The sequence below is a fragment of the Nematocida homosporus genome, assembly GCF_024244095.1.
Source record: "Nematocida homosporus strain JUm1504 chromosome Unknown 4562, whole genome shotgun sequence".
In the NCBI taxonomy this organism is placed as follows: Eukaryota; Fungi; Microsporidia; genus Nematocida; species Nematocida homosporus.
Genome location: NW_026250689.1, coordinates 175,906 through 191,173, shown reverse-complemented (window position 1 = coordinate 191,173; position 15,268 = coordinate 175,906). Strand labels below are relative to the sequence as shown.

Genomic DNA, 15,268 nt, shown 5'->3' with positions numbered 1-15,268 from the left:
TGGGTTTAGTATTGGGTTTGGATGGGGTGGTTAGTATTAGCGATTGAGTAGACGTTCTTTCTTATCTAGGACGACTTGGAGTGAGGCGAGGAGATGGTCTTGAGAAATGCGTGGGCTGTCAGTAGAAGGACACTCCTCTAGACAGATTAGCCCGGCTTCGCGAACAAGTAGGTCTACTTCGGCTCCTGTTAGCCCGGACATAGGTAGCTTGCTTGGATCGACTGTTTCATCAGTGGCTAGTTTGGTTAACTTCTTAGCAAGAATCTCGACTAAATCGTCATCAGAAGGGGCCTCTACTTCAACTACCCGATCAAATCGACCTGGCCGAAGTAAAGCCCGATCAATAATATCTATACGGTTTGTGGCTCCAATTAAGTAGACTGCTCCTCTCTCCTCTAAACCATCCATTTCAACTAGGATCTGATTGACTAGCGTATCGGTGTACCGGCTAGAATTACCACCTCGTCGGCCACAAATAGAGTCAATTTCATCAAAGAAGATCACACACGGTTGTGAAGCTCGGGCTCGAGCGAAGAGTTTTCTTATGGCACGTTCACTCTCTCCGTAGTACATGTTGATTAGTTCTGGTCCTTTAACGGAAATGAAGTTACAATGGGACTTACTGGCAATGGCTCGAGCTAGCATGGTTTTGCCTGTTCCGGGTGGCCCATACAGAAGTACTCCGGCCGGTCGTTTAATTCCTACCTGGATAAATCGATCGGGATAGAGAGACGGTTGAACAATTGCCATGTCTAGAACCTTCTTCACTCGATTTAGTGCCCCAATATCATCAAAGTTAGCATCGGAAGTAACCACAAATCCTTCCTTTAACGCACTTGGCTGTACTCGCCCTAAAGCCATCTGAACGTCTTCTTGTGCAATAGCAAAGTTCTCTAGATTCTCTGCTAGGCCCGCTGCAAACACTCGTTGTAGGCACAAATTACCGGCTTCAGTGATTAAAGACCGTAAGTCTGCGCCAACAAATCCTGGTGTGCCCTTAGCAATTGCATAATAGTCTAAATAAGCATGCCTTACTCCCCGCAAGATCTTCTTAACAATATCAAGTCGCTCTAACTCTGAAGGCACACATAGAGCCACCTCCTTCTCTAATCGTCCACTTCGGCGTAAAGCCGGGTCTATCTCACCAATAGTAGTGGCTGTGGCTACTATAATCACTCCTTTTGGCAAACTGTCCATTATCTCAATCATACGGCAGACCACCCGTTTATCTCCTTCACTCTCTAAAGACTCTCGTGGCTGGCAAAATGTATCTATCTCATCAATGAACACAATTGAAGGCGACATTGTTTCGGCTTTTTTCAACAAGTCCTTAGCGGCATCTTCGGGTGGATTTCCTTTGGCTACTAAATCGGCTCGGTTTAACCGAATAATTGGCAGCCGACACTCATTGGCTGCTGCCTTAGCAAAGACTGTCTTTCCACACCCGCTTGGTCCATGGACAATAATTCCAACGGCCGGTTTAATACCAATATACTCATAATACTTCTGTTTCTCTAATGGCAACCGAATGCTTTTGACTATTTCCTCTTGTTGCAGAGAAACACCCCCTAAATCCGCAAACTGTACTGTATTTTGCGCTATCATTCGCTCTCGTTCGCCTAACTCTTGTTTTTGCAGATAAGTCTCTCTTAATCGCTTATTGTATTCAGACATCAAAACGTAGGCAAAAAAAGAGGCTACTTGCTATAGTCTTGATCTGGTTACTCTAACTGCTGACTTATTCTTATCGGATTGCAGTTCGGCTTGTTGCTGTCCTACTTCGAACATAATGCCTACACAATGTATCCTAATATTTCCTTATTGCTGGCCGGTTTGCCGCAAAAGATCGACCCCATTCCCTTGTCACAATTGTCCAGCAACTTATAATATTGATAGCCCATTCGGCCACGATCAGATTGACTCAAAACAGTCCTATTGTAGCACTAACTCAAATGATTTATTGGGTTAAACTTAAATGATATGGATGGGGCGAGTGTGATCGTACACTATTTCGCTGCTGATTGTAGTGGCAAAATCAGACCTGTCTCTATAAGCGACGTATAAAAGCACTTGTTCACTCCAGCAACTCATGGTTCTCAGCCATTCGCGGTCAACTGTGACATTGCTAATACTGTCCTCAGCAAAAACCAATGTAGTTAATGGAACACTCATAAGCTGATGAGCATTCTTGTACACTACTGGCTGCCGGCAAGTCGGGCAGTTGTTGTTCTGCATATTCATAACGCCAATTGCACATTTACTATGCAATGGATGCCCACACTTGAAATAACATATCATTACGGGGTGTCCTTGTGGATTTTCATCTTGGCTTTCGGAACCCATACTGGGGCGTGGTTTCTTAGTGGGTGGCTCGTCATCATTATCATTTCCATCTTCTTGGTCTTGTTCTTTAGGTTCGACTTTTAGCCCATCAAGCGCCTCAAGGCAAACTGCGCACTCATAAGGGGGCTGCTGGTGCATGATATAGTTTATAATCTTTCGAATGGATGTCTCAGTATTGGGATAGCTGGGAATATGGTTATTAAGCTCTTCTTGATGACAAATAAATTGGGTTAACAAGGTAGGTTGCATTGTAACAATCGCATGGACGGGATTAGAGACACCCGCTACTAAGATAATGCGGTGTAGTCGGGTTAGTAGGTTTAGAGGGGGTTCATCTGGTGCCGCTCTCTCTACTAGAATTCTATTGAGCATATCTAAATCCTTGAACAAATAGTTGCGCGAGGTTATAACAGCCCGCTCTTCATCAGACACTTTAACATTTGCTAGCCAGATAGTGGCTACGTCCTTAAAGTGGCAGGCCACCCATCGAACAATAGTTACAAAATCAGTATCGGTTAAGAAGAAGGTGTCACTAAATTGCAAAAGTAACTCCACAACGGACTGTCTTTGGTTAGAAGGTGCTTGAGACTGCTGAGAATGTTCTGACTGGCTTGTGTTTAATTGAAACGATCCTTTAATGCCATACTTGGCAAGATCTGTTTTTAAAGCCTCTATAGTAGTGCCAGAAAGCGTAAATTTAGCCCGGTGTATTGGGTTAGTAGCATGCTTTGTTGACGTCCATTTTGTGTAATGCCCAAATGACATGGCCAGAGGCAGAATGCTATAAACTCCAAGCGCGTCTAAGACATCACTATACAAGCTAGTGTTAGCATCAGCTAGTTGCAAGCATAGTTTGTGCAGACCAAGACTCTCTATTGGAGTGTCCTTGGCTACTTCTTCCTCAATATACTTGAACAAGGAGAATGTTGTGATTTTGTCTTGCTGATTGAAGTACTTGACCTCGTCTAGTTCGGGGAAGCCATTAACCACAAGCATCGTTATGTTTTGGGCTTCAGGGAGTGAGAGAATTTGAGCAACGGCTAGATTGCTAAAGTGAAGGTTCAGAAGATGTAGGTGCATTGACTCCGAAAAGATGTACCGTTGTAACACCCAGTAGACAATGGATTCATCAACGTTATCTAGTACTAAAGTACCAACATATAGAGGCCATTTGGGATGGTTGGTAGTGGGGGTTTTTAGCTTGTCCATAACAAAGTTGATGGGGGTTTGGTCATTATCACGAGCATTTGAGATCTTAAGCTTTTGGGCCGTAATGGAACGAAAGGCATTAAGAAGGCGTATGCAGCTGCCTATTTGATTCTCGCATGGAACTCTCCCGCCCTTAATTTCAAGGGTTTTATAGTTTATGTGTTGACAAAAGCACATGTGCTGATGTTCTGTGTAGTTAGTGAGACTGTGATCTAAACTAGCGTGGTTAAGTCGGATGCTAACTGTTTCTTGAAGCTTCCAATCGGGTCCGTCGAGATCCTTGCCATAACATTGCACGTCCCCTAACCAAATAGATTCTGGTATGCGTTTTAAAGCATTGATACCACGAAGCGTATCTAGGGTCTCGAATAAATCAGTACGGTTGTCCTCATAAGCAATATTGATTGTTTCAACCATGATACCGAATTTAGCGTAGGCCTCTCGAGTATAGATTTGTTTATAGTAATCCATGGATTTACACGGGACATCGGCTGAGATGAGGGTCTTGGCCGTAGTAGCAATGATTTTTGGCTCAGTAGGCGCCTCTTTTTGATCGGCATCAAGCATAGGTTGAATCGTTTGGGGTTGAACATCAACTCCCAAAAGCGTATGAACTCGAATCTGAGCCTCGTTGTTATTGCATAGATAAGTTAAAATATCCCAATCAGCCTCCAGAACGAGCCCAGTATGTTTATCAACAGCATTTTCAAGGCCTGTTAGAGTTAGTTTTGCTTCACTAGAAGTTTCAAGAGTGATATAGCTGCATTTGGCCGCTGATGTTTGCAGAACGCCAAGGTCAATATTGATGTCACTAGGAATGTCCAAAAGGTAGATCGAATATCCATCTACTAATGGCAAATGATAAAGAAGAGGGGCATCATGTACTTCATTATCTACTAAGAAAACACCTAAAATCGGCCGCAACAAAACAATACCACGATCTATCAAAGCAGGAAGTCCCAGACTCCTATTAGATGAAAACCTAAGTTGACACTGCGATTTATAAATAGCCCGGTCAATTGTCTTCTGAGCTTCGTCCCGGCAAGCCCCCAAATCTAACTCTCTATTATACGACACAAGATCAGGCTTCAAGCAAAGTTCTAGAGTTGTACAGTCAAATAGATTGACAACTCTTGATAGTATTTGCATATTGATCTGATGGCAATCAAGATTGGACGTCGTGTAAGTAACATAAGCGCATTTACCCCAGAACAACTTAATAACGGCAATCGTTCTTAGCAACTCTAAAGCAGCCGTAGCAGCCCCCACATCTGAATATTCAGGTAGTGCAAAGTAAATATTCGAGTTCAAGGCTACCTCAACCACGTAACTGGCAACATGTGGTGCTCGATTAGCATCCACTTCCAACTCCTCGGGCTGATCAGGATCATTTGGCCTAGCTACTACCCTCGTGTTCTCATTATCAAAGCTAAACCCAATCAATTTCATATTCTCAACCATCTTATTCGAATCCGGCAACCCTATCACATTTGCCGCATCTAACCCAATACTAACCACCCGTGTCTCTACAGTTATTCCACTGGCCGCAACCCAATGCAACCGCACCAGCAAAGTACATAACCCAATAAGCCAACATCTAATCAAACTCAGAGATCGAGTTTTAACTAATTTAATACCAACTTGTTTCTGATTAATCATAACTCCTAAAAAGCAAAATAGCCAACCCAATTTAAGAACCCAAAAAGGAAATTGGGTTACTGATTGGGTAAAAATCACCCCACATCTAAACCCCAACAATAACCCAACCACGGCCCAATACTAACACCACTACTACATATTATGCCTTTATACATGGGAATTCCCATCCCCTCTTTAATTATCCAATCAAGCACTACACTACTGCAACTAAACCCAATATCACCATAAGTCACCATAGCTACAGAATAAGTCATCTTAACTTAACTCAACTAAATCACAACTCGACTAAACCCAATGCTATCTTAACTAAACTAAATCATAAGTCATCTTAACTAAATCATAACCAAATCACAACATAACCAAATCATAACATAACACAACCAAATCATAACTAATTCCATAAAGCTGCTTTATTTCATCTTTGTTCCTTTTCCGGGCGTATCTAAGACTTCACAATCACTCGACTTCCCACCCAAAAGCAACCTAAGCCAAAGACGGACTGACATACTACTCGGCCAAGATGAACTCAACTCGCACAACTACGCTAACCACCCGCCATACTCACTAGTACTTACTTTTGGACAGCTCGCTTCTTCCTCTTCTCAGATCCCTTGGAGATAACTCGAGGTCGAGCTGGTCGGTGCCGATCTCCTGGAACTCCAAAGTACTGATAAGCCTTTCTAGCCTTCAATGGACCTTGGAAGATAACAAACTGATCGGGCGTTGGTGCAACTGAAAACAACTCATCCAACTTAAACACTTGTCCTCCGTACTTCTCAATACGAGCCTTAGCTGCCCGTGAGATATCTAAACAGGCTACTTTAATAGGATGAGGTACCGCAACAATAGAGTCTTCTCCAACAATTTTAGCAACAACTACAGCTATCTTATCTTGGCAAGGAGCAGTATACTCAACAAGCTTCTTTAGATTAACAATTGATCGATGAACTCTAGGCTTCTTTAAAAAGTTAGCGATTTTTTGGTACTCGGCATGAGTAGTTCGCTTAGCAACTGTTGAGAAGAGTTTAAAAAGACTTTGAAGTTCATCATTGTGACTAGTTGGGGCCTTTCGACCACTTCTTACTTTAGAGGGGCGTCCTAACATAACTGGGGCTAAAAAATAAAAGTAAAAAAAGGCATATTGAATGGTTTGGCAGTTAAGATTAGATTAGATTGGGTTTGGTATTGAGTTGGGTTTGGTATTGAGTTTGGTATTGAGTTGGGTTAAGATTGGGTTAAGATTGGGTTTGGTTGGGTTTGAGTTAGATTAGATTAGGTTGGTATTGAGTTGAGTTGAGTTAAGTTAAGTTAGTAGTAAGTTAGTATTTAGTTATGGTTTATTAAGTTAATAGTGAGTAAGTAGTGAGTAAGTAGTGAGTGAGTACTAAGTTAGTATTTAGTTATAGTATGCTGAGATGGTCTGATGGTACTAAGTGGGAATGTTAGTGGCTGAAGTTAATAATGCTAAACTAGTCCTACTTAAACTATCCGTACTTAAACTATCCCTACTTAAACCACTTAAACCATCTGAATATTGGATTGGTCTAAAATAAACGGATTATGGTATCTCTATTTAGTATTGAGTTGGTGGGAAGTGAATTGGTGGGGGCTGAATTGGTCGACAGAATTAGTGAAGGTTTTGTTGATGATGAAACGTTGGTGTCTTTCTTCTTTGCCGGAAAGAAGGTAGAGATTGGAGTTGGTGTTGGTGGGGGTTTGAGTGGCGGTTTCTTGGACTTGGAGGAGGTCGTTGGGGATGGCGTGGTGCTGGTACTGGCCGGTGATTTTGAGTTTGTGGTTGGTGGTGGTGGTGAGGGCAAAGAGATGGCCGGTAGAGAAACCAAGGATAAAGTGGGTGGAATTAGTGCTTGTCGTGCTTGGGTTAGTACTGGGGTGGTAGGACTTAAGCAGAACTGGAGTGGCCTCAGTAGTGGGAAGGAAAGCACTGGCTTTGAGTTTATGAAGGGGAGTGACTTGATCAGTATTGAAAAGATAGAGAGTATTACTAGCTGAAACAACGGCAAAAGTATTAGCTGAGAGGAAAAGAGTAAGTAGGGCCTGGTCTGAATGAGGGAGTTTGAAGAGAAGTTGCGTCTCTTTCTCCAGACGGAAAGCCCGGACTGTATCAGAGAGAGCGGCCGTACAGAGAAAGAGAGTGGGTGGATTAGCTAGTGATGCGGACGTAATGGGTGTATCTGGACCGTAAAGTCCTTTAATAAAGACAAGAGAAAGAGTACGACTGGGAGTTGTAGTAGTGCTAGGCGTAGGACTTTCAGAATTAGTAGTAAGGATGACTTTCCAAATGTAAATACGACTATCAGCTGAGGCAGTGATTAGATCTATTTCGCCTTCGGGCGTTTCAAAGAAGGCAAAATGGACAATACTGGAAGTATGTCGGGTAGCTACTCGACAAATACGATTATCAATAAGAGCTTTAATATGGCCTTTGCGGGTGCCATAGAGGACAAAATCTTGGATGGCAATGATGGCAGTTATAGCGACCTTTTCTTTAGCATGCCTTTGCTTCTTTTTGGTGATTAGATTAAAGGAGAGTAATTCACCGGACTTTTCAGCAATATAGAGAAGATTATCGGCCAGGGCTCCAGAAGTAGGTGGAGATTTGAGGGCAAGAAGTTTAATTGGTGGCTGACAGTTAGTGAGTTCTGAATCCATTCTAAAAAAAAGAGGGTTAGTATTGGGTATATGGCAATTCTTCTTTGTTTGGAATGATGGGGATGAAGGAAGTATTTAAGCAGGAGCGGGGGAAGAGGTATGTTGGTGCTTTGTTGGGTTTAGGGTCGTTGGGAGTGGCTTGGTTGTTGGGATGGGGGTTTTTGGTTTTATCGGGGACATTTGGCGCTTATTTAGGGACTCAGGTTAAGGGGAAGTATTTATGGCTGGGTGAGGGATGGAGGCGGGTTTTGGTAGCGATAGAAGGTTTATCTTCTGTTTTGGTTTTGTTGTTTTACTTTGTAATTCTGAATACGATCTTGTTCTTGCGGGTGGGGGAGCGGCTTAATCAGGAGTACGTGGTGATGGAGTGGTTGGATATTGGGTTTCTTTATGGATATATGGGAGTTTATACTCTTTTTGTGGTGATGCTAGTTGTTCAGACCTTTGCCCAACGGCGCGGTAGTAATCATGAAACGGCCAGTTGTTTTATCAGAGAAAATCAGTTGGCTACCATCGATGTATTATAACTATGGAGTTGGTATTGGGGTGGGTTAGGTTGAGTTGAGTTAGTGATGGGGTGGGTTAAGTTGAGTTAGTATTGGGATAATAAAGATGAAATATAGTGGTTTTTAATGATGTGGTGATTGTTGTGGTAGTTAATGAGGCTTATGTTTGCTTTTTAAATGGATTGGTAGTGTAAACTTTAATCGGTGGTTGTTGGGAAGTTTAATAGTATCAAGTTGTGATATAATGCGCTAATACATATATGGTTGTAAAGAATTGGGTTAGGATCGTAGTGGTTCAGATTATTAGTGTGAAAAGTATTGAGTCTTTTTGGGTTAAATTGATCTGGTGTAATTATGGCCTTTTGGAGTCACTGGCTCTTTCCGGTAGGAGTAGCTTGATAGTAGTAATGGTGAGGTGCTTTGTTAGAGGAAGGTGGCTGGGTGGATGTAATAGTGTGGGCTTTAGATTATAATTAGATAAATATATGGTTGTTAGATAAGGCGTGATTTTTTGAAGAATCACTAACTGAATTTCCTTATTAGGATATTAACTAGGTGAGGTAATTTTACTTTTTAAGACCTATGATTAATCAGAGAAAAGTTTGGATTAGATCAGTTAAAGTTTGGGTTAGATCAGTTGATGTTTGGGGTTTAAATTGGATGAAAGGTTGGGCTGTTGGGCTGTGCGTTTTGTTAATGGGACTGAGTTGTGTTAGGGCCGGTGGGAGGGATGTGGGTGTGGAAGTAAATGGAATTAGTGTGCCACCTTTGGAATTACCGGGTTTGGCTGATATGACGGCAGACTTGACCTGGATTGGGTTTGCTTGGGATACTGATAGTGAACCTATGGAGATTAATCCGTATACCCCTCCTGCTCAGTCGCTAGAACCTATTTCGGAGCTTAACCCGACACTAAACCCCATTAATCGTATGCTAGAACTGGTATTTAGCACACACGTTCACTTTGCACTACCTGAATATTCAGATGTGGAGGCTGCTACGGCTGCTTTAGAGTTGCTAAGAAAGATTGCTGTTATTAGGTTGTTCTGGGGTAAATGCGCTTATGTTACTTACACGACGTCCAATCTTGATTGCCATCAGATCAATATGGAAATACTATCAAGAGTTGTCAATCTGTTTGACTGTACAACTCTAGAACTTTGCTTGAAGCCTCATTTTGTGTCGCATATTAGAGAGTTAGATTTGGGGGCTTGCCAGAACGAAGCTCAGAAGACGGTTGATCAGGCTACTTATAATTTGCTGTGTCGACTTAAGTTTTCAACCGAATTGAACAATGGGCTCCTCGCTCTGATAAACTCTAATGTTGTTTTGTTGCGGCCGATTTCAGGTGTTTTCTTAGTAGATAATGAAATAGATGATGCCCCTCTTCTTAGCCGTTTGCCGCTGAAAGATGGTTATATGCTCTACTTTATGTCTTTGCCTAGCTTTGTCGTTATTGATTTGAGAACTCTTCAATCCTCTCAAAGTACTTGTAGCCAGATCACGATTGAAGGTTTTGATGGCACTGATTTAACGATAGTCGGCCTGGAAAATGCTGCTGATGAACACCCTGGGATAGTTCTGGAAGCCGAATGGCATTCTCTTATGCATCTGTGCAGTAGCGATAATATATCTCGAATTCGAGTTCATACTCTTGTAGGTATTGATGTTGAGCCCGCTAATATATCGGCGATGCTTTCTGCCGGTCAAAGAGAAACGCCTCAAGAACTGCGAATTAGAGCTATCGATGCTATCACCATAATTCTACCCTGTGTTTCTTGTCAAACCTTGGAGTACTATAAACATATCTATACCCGAGAAGCCTACGAGAAATTTGGCATCTGGGTTAGCGAGGTCAATATCAGGTATGCGAGTGAGCGAACTGATTTGTATGACACCCTAGATACATTAGTCAAAATTGGCGCTTTGTCAGAAGTACCAACAAGTATTCTAGAGGCAGATATTGTATGCTGTGGCCACGCTCTCAATGACTCAGACTGGGAAGTTCACGAAACAGTTCGCATCCAAGTTAATTATCCCGACTTACATGTTCATTTCAAGAATTACCAAAGCCAGCACTATGTCTGTTTTTGCCAGAACATACGCTATACAACCATTGAACTCAACGGCGCCGAAACGCCATGCAAGGAGCAGGTAGAGAAATGCGCGCACATTTTAACTCAATTCTGGTGCATCAGGGCCAAAACGCTTAAGCTCATAAATATCCGAAATGGCAATCAAATCATCGCCAGCTTTAGCCCGGAGACTCTAAACACGGCCGATGCCCAGGCCCCCAAATGGGGTCTCTATGCTGATACTTTGGTCTTTGACAATGTTGATGACCAGATTGTCTACTGGGTATTGGGACGTTATTTCTTTGGCAAGCATATCAAAATAGTCTTTATGAGCCAGCACTTTACCAACATGGCTATTGCCCAATATCTTTCTCATCCATGCAGTCACATGGTCTCATCACTTGTGATTACTGACTTAACTGAACTAGACGAGGTCAAGTACTTCAATCAGCAAGACAAAATCAAAACATTCTCCTTGTTCAAGTATATTGAGGAAGAACTAGCCAAGGGCACTCCAATAGAGAGTCTCGGTCTGCACAAACTACTTGTGCGACTGAATAATATAGACGTTAGCCTATATAACGATGTTTTACGCGCATTTTGGGGCTATGGTATTATGCCTCTGGCCATCCCACTCGATGCCTACATTGCATTGTCTTCAACCAATCCCAAGATTAGTCCTATGTGCAAGGATGAGTTTACGCTTTATGGTGCCACCCTAAAATCCATCAAGGCTGATCTAAGTAACTGTCGCGCCAGAAGACAGACGCAGTCAATCCCCGACCAGTCTCAACAGTCGCAATTACTTCCCTTCCAAAAACAATCCGTTAAGGCACTGATCCTTCGGTTTAATGAGATCCATTCCTTAGTCGAAGCGGATTTTGTGACCATTATACGATGGATATCCTGTCGATTTAAGGATATTGCCAGTATCTGGCTAGAAAATGTTGAAATGTTACCCGAAGTACGGGCTGCTATAACCGCCCGCGATTACTTGTTCAGTAGCTTGACTTCCCTTACTAGCATTCGAATGGAGTCAGCCGTACCGGGTGAGGCCTCCATCGAGCTACTAGTCCGGTCGCACCATCTTAGTTTGGTAGCAAGTACTTCTAATCCAGTCGATGCGGTTATTGCCATGCAATCTACTTTGTTGTCCCAACTTGCTTGCCATCTTACTGAGCTTAATAACTACATTTCCAACCGCCCTACCACCGAGATAACCATTCGAAGAATTATAAACTATATCACCCACCAGCCACCTCCGCTGGAATGTGTAGTGTGCCTCCAACCCTTTATTAAGCCACAAGACGAAGACAAAAAGCAAGATGACGACGAGCCGCCTGCAAAGAAACCCTGCTTCGTTGCCAATCCAGAAATGCTGGCGTTAAGTTCACATCTTACTGTGAATTCAGAGATATATCTCTCAAGAGCTTGCTGGTTCGCATGTGGGCATCCACTATGCAATGGCTGTGCAATTGCCAATAAGGCGCTGCCTGATAACAGATGCCCCTCTTGTCGCCAGTCAGTTATCTATGAGAGTATTCGTCAGCTTGTGAGTGCTCCTCAATCTATCGTTGTCTTTGCCACGGACAGTCTTGGCAACACCAATGTTGATTGCGAATGGCCTACGTCGATGACGTATTGGGATGACCAAGTGTTGCTCTATGTTACTTATAGAGATGGAGCTAACTTTGATATCTCGGCTAATACTGAAATCGCTTACAACAATACCCACTCAATCCATATCATTTGAGTTAAGTTGAATTGAGTTGAGGTGAGGTGAGGTGAGTTGAATAAAACTAGGTTAAGACTGCAACATTGTTCTGTGTAGAGTAATATGATCTTGCAAGTATATTGCCGATCTGGAGATATTAAGCTATTGCCACGGCCTCTTCTATAACCATTACTGCTGGCCTTGCCATAATTCTACTATAATTTAAAGGGCCAAGATAAGAATGCCTTAAGAATACGAATACCATAAGAATACAGATACCGTAAGAATTAAACTGAGGCAACTATCTTTGAATAACTGCAAAGAGTACAATGATTCTTTTGTTGTTGTTTAGTCAGGACAATTTTGACATAACGAATTCTTTAGTTCTTCCACACATATTGGTGTAACTGGGAATGAGCGGAAAAGAAGGGAAGGGAGTAGAAAGGGCTAGGAGATGATGAAAAGAGAAGGAGGAAAGAGTATGAAGATCTAATAAAGTGGTGTTTAGTAAAAAATTATGAGGGATCTCCAATGGACTGAAAAGTATCGGCCTGTAACGGCAGAGGGACTCTCTTTACCGGCGGATGTTAGAGGATTATTAGGAGGTTTATTACAGGGAAACGGATCCTTGCCTAATTTATTACTCTACGGGCCGCCTGGGAGTGGAAAGACAAGTTTGGCGCTGATTTTGAGTCGCGGGTTAACCAGTCGGGAGAATACGTTGGAGTTGAATGCTTCAAGCGATCGAGAAATTAGTGTGATTAGAGGAAAGTTGAAGCAATTTGCAATGACACGAGCCCATTCAGGGGAGATGAAGGTTGTTATTATGGATGAGTGCGAGTACTTGACCGTGGATGCCCAACACTGTTTGCGACGAATCTTAGAAGATACACAGCGCAATACACGATTTATCTTTATTACTAACTATGTGAATCGCGTGATTGATCCAATTAAGAGTCGGTTGGTGGCGGTGGCTGTACCGGCTGCGAGTAAGGAAGAGTGTTTGCGAGTGCTACAGGACATTAAAGAGAAAGAAGGACTGGGTTTAGCCGTGAAGGATTTGGAGTATATAATTGAAGTGAGTGGTGGGGACATGCGGCGAGCGATTACTTTGTTGCAAACAGTGGGGATGGCCCGAGTAGAGACAGGGAGTTACCGAGCACTGATTAGGGAGTTGGCCGGAGTAGTGCCTAGCGAAATGGTTGATCATGCCTTTCAAGTGCGAAATGTTAAGGACATTATCGCTGTAACTGAACAGCTGGAGAGATCGGGTTACTCGGCCTTGAGTTTAGTGCAGGCCTTTGCCCAACGGGCTTTGTTGCTACCTGAAAAGCGCCGGGAAGTACTAGAACTATTCCAAAGCCTAGCAGGACTAGAAGAGAATATCATTCGGGGTGGTTTTGATTGGATCCAGATCGCAGCAGCGTTGGCGCAAGTAGCACAAATGAATGCTGCTCTCTTATAATAAATATTGCTGTATTGGGTTAGTATTGGATTGGGTTGAGTTGTGATGTGATGGTGTGGTGTGTTATAGTTGAACTTAGATTTGATTTTGAGATGGGTATACTAACCCAATAAATGAACAAAAAGACAATCTTTTGAATTTCCGAATGGGTTGCTTTTATTTTGAGAAAAGACCTATTAGATAAAGAATGGTAGTATTTGGTTGATATTTGGTTGGCATTGGATTGAGTTGTGTGGATTTAAGATTCAGGTTTAGTTTCAAACTCTGATGTTGATTCCGACTGAGGGTCTTTTTCAATTGCAGCTAATGCTTTATTGGTAACTTCGACTAGGTGTGTAAGGAGGTGGCTCTTTTGTAAGGCAGAAAAGCATGCGTTGGTGTTGGTGATTAAGGTCTTGGAAGTTATTTCAGTGATATGCGGGTTTTGTGGTGGGATATCGTCACTGAGATTGGGGTTGAGATGTTGGGTTAGGGCGGTAGGAGTGGAGGCAATGACTTGGTGGTTTTGAATGGCTTTTAGAAGATTAGCAAAGATAGTCGGGTAGGATCTGTCGGCATTTAGTGAGGCAAGTACGAGGGTGGAGAAGTTGTCCAGGAAAGTTTTGTAGGGGCCAATCGGCTGGGTAAGATACTTAAGGTTCTGACCATCTTCAAATCCAGTGAAAACCATTGTAATGTTGAGCAAGTCGTAGATTGATAGAGTCGTTGGCAGGGAGACGGGATGGGGACTAGGGCCAATAGTTGAAGAAGCACATGATTTATAGTAGCTAGGATCAAAGAGGGCATACATGTGCTGAGCGGCAGCTAGAACCGTATCTTGGGGTTTGGTGGGGAATAAAAGATAGTAGAACTGTGTGTCTAGAAACTCTTGACTATTAACGACATAACCAGTGAGTGTTGGGTTAGTATTGAAGTAACCAGCGAACTTTTTGTAGTGAGCTAGTACTTCGTTATTTATACGATCCCCTGAATTGCCTGGTTCTTCTGTCTCTGCTATTATCGCTAGTAATGTTTTTGGCCAATGAAAATCGAGCTTGGCTAGATTAGTGAGGTTAGGGACCTCGCTTCGATTAAGTGGGGTGTATTGTGGTTCATTTAGGACATCGGATTCAATTGAAGGGCTGCTTGGTCGCGAGGCTGAACCGTGGTCAGAATCGGCCGAGAAGTCAGAATAGGACCCTTGTGATGTATTGTTCGATTTATCTAAGATTTCAACTGGCTCTTCTTGCGAGCCGTATACTCCATAGAATACACACAGCAATACTAATAATGTGTTTAGTAATGTCAAATTTCGGATCTTCATGTTTTGATTAAAAAGCTAAGATAAAATAGTCGAATGCCTTCCTAAAAAGGAAACTAGGGGATACCCTCAAAGATGTTTATTGGCTGATTTGTTGACGCATTAGATTGTCACGCATATCCTAAGCTTTGCTGATCAGAGGAGCTAGCCTTCTTCTGCTCCCAACCGTCTTGGATAGTTGCCACTACAATTGTCAGTGGGGGCTTTGCTTGAATAGCTTAAGTAGGGTGTGCACAAACCACCCGACGGCCAGCATAGGTTCTGATTGGGCTAGTAATCAGTATTGCCCTAAAAACACTATCTATCTGAAGCACAATACTAACC

The 15,268-nt window shown here is 42.7% G+C and overlaps 8 protein-coding genes across 8 annotated transcripts; 3 read left to right on the top strand and 5 right to left on the bottom strand.

Moving 5' to 3' along the window:
* Window positions 1–36: 36 nt before the first annotated feature.
* NEHOM01_0121 (ribosome biogenesis ATPase) lies at window positions 37–1,674 on the bottom strand (the record flags this gene model as incomplete). Its single annotated transcript, XM_051488999.1, has 1 exon — window positions 37–1,674. One exon carries the CDS (start codon window positions 1,672–1,674, stop codon window positions 37–39), a length of 1,638 nt encoding a protein of 545 aa, XP_051344959.1.
* A 297-nt stretch (window positions 1,675–1,971) lies between these two features.
* On the bottom strand, window positions 1,972–5,211 carry NEHOM01_0120 (uncharacterized protein; the record flags this gene model as incomplete). The annotated part of the gene is made up of 1 exon (XM_051488998.1): window positions 1,972–5,211. One exon carries the CDS (start codon window positions 5,209–5,211, stop codon window positions 1,972–1,974), a length of 3,240 nt encoding a protein of 1,079 aa, XP_051344958.1.
* Window positions 5,212–5,782: 571 nt separating this feature from the next.
* NEHOM01_0119 (large subunit ribosomal protein L18e) lies at window positions 5,783–6,316 on the bottom strand (the record flags this gene model as incomplete). The annotated part of the gene is made up of 1 exon (XM_051488997.1): window positions 5,783–6,316. One exon carries the CDS (start codon window positions 6,314–6,316, stop codon window positions 5,783–5,785), a length of 534 nt encoding a protein of 177 aa, XP_051344957.1.
* Window positions 6,317–6,780: 464 nt separating this feature from the next.
* NEHOM01_0118 (uncharacterized protein) lies at window positions 6,781–7,884 on the bottom strand (the record flags this gene model as incomplete). Its single annotated transcript, XM_051488996.1, has 1 exon — window positions 6,781–7,884. The coding sequence occupies one exon, from the start codon at window positions 7,882–7,884 to the stop codon at window positions 6,781–6,783; it is 1,104 nt and encodes a 367-aa protein (XP_051344956.1).
* A 53-nt stretch (window positions 7,885–7,937) lies between these two features.
* NEHOM01_0117 (uncharacterized protein) lies at window positions 7,938–8,411 on the top strand (the record flags this gene model as incomplete). Its single annotated transcript, XM_051488995.1, has 1 exon — window positions 7,938–8,411. One exon carries the CDS (start codon window positions 7,938–7,940, stop codon window positions 8,409–8,411), a length of 474 nt encoding a protein of 157 aa, XP_051344955.1.
* A 561-nt stretch (window positions 8,412–8,972) lies between these two features.
* NEHOM01_0116 (uncharacterized protein) lies at window positions 8,973–12,218 on the top strand (the record flags this gene model as incomplete). Its single annotated transcript, XM_051488994.1, has 1 exon — window positions 8,973–12,218. The coding sequence occupies one exon, from the start codon at window positions 8,973–8,975 to the stop codon at window positions 12,216–12,218; it is 3,246 nt and encodes a 1,081-aa protein (XP_051344954.1).
* Window positions 12,219–12,696: 478 nt separating this feature from the next.
* Window positions 12,697–13,644, top strand: NEHOM01_0115 (replication factor C subunit 2/4; the record flags this gene model as incomplete). The annotated part of the gene is made up of 1 exon (XM_051488993.1): window positions 12,697–13,644. One exon carries the CDS (start codon window positions 12,697–12,699, stop codon window positions 13,642–13,644), a length of 948 nt encoding a protein of 315 aa, XP_051344953.1.
* Window positions 13,645–13,882: 238 nt separating this feature from the next.
* NEHOM01_0114 (uncharacterized protein) lies at window positions 13,883–14,947 on the bottom strand (the record flags this gene model as incomplete). The annotated part of the gene is made up of 1 exon (XM_051488992.1): window positions 13,883–14,947. One exon carries the CDS (start codon window positions 14,945–14,947, stop codon window positions 13,883–13,885), a length of 1,065 nt encoding a protein of 354 aa, XP_051344952.1.
* Between the last annotated feature and the right edge of the window lie 321 nt (window positions 14,948–15,268).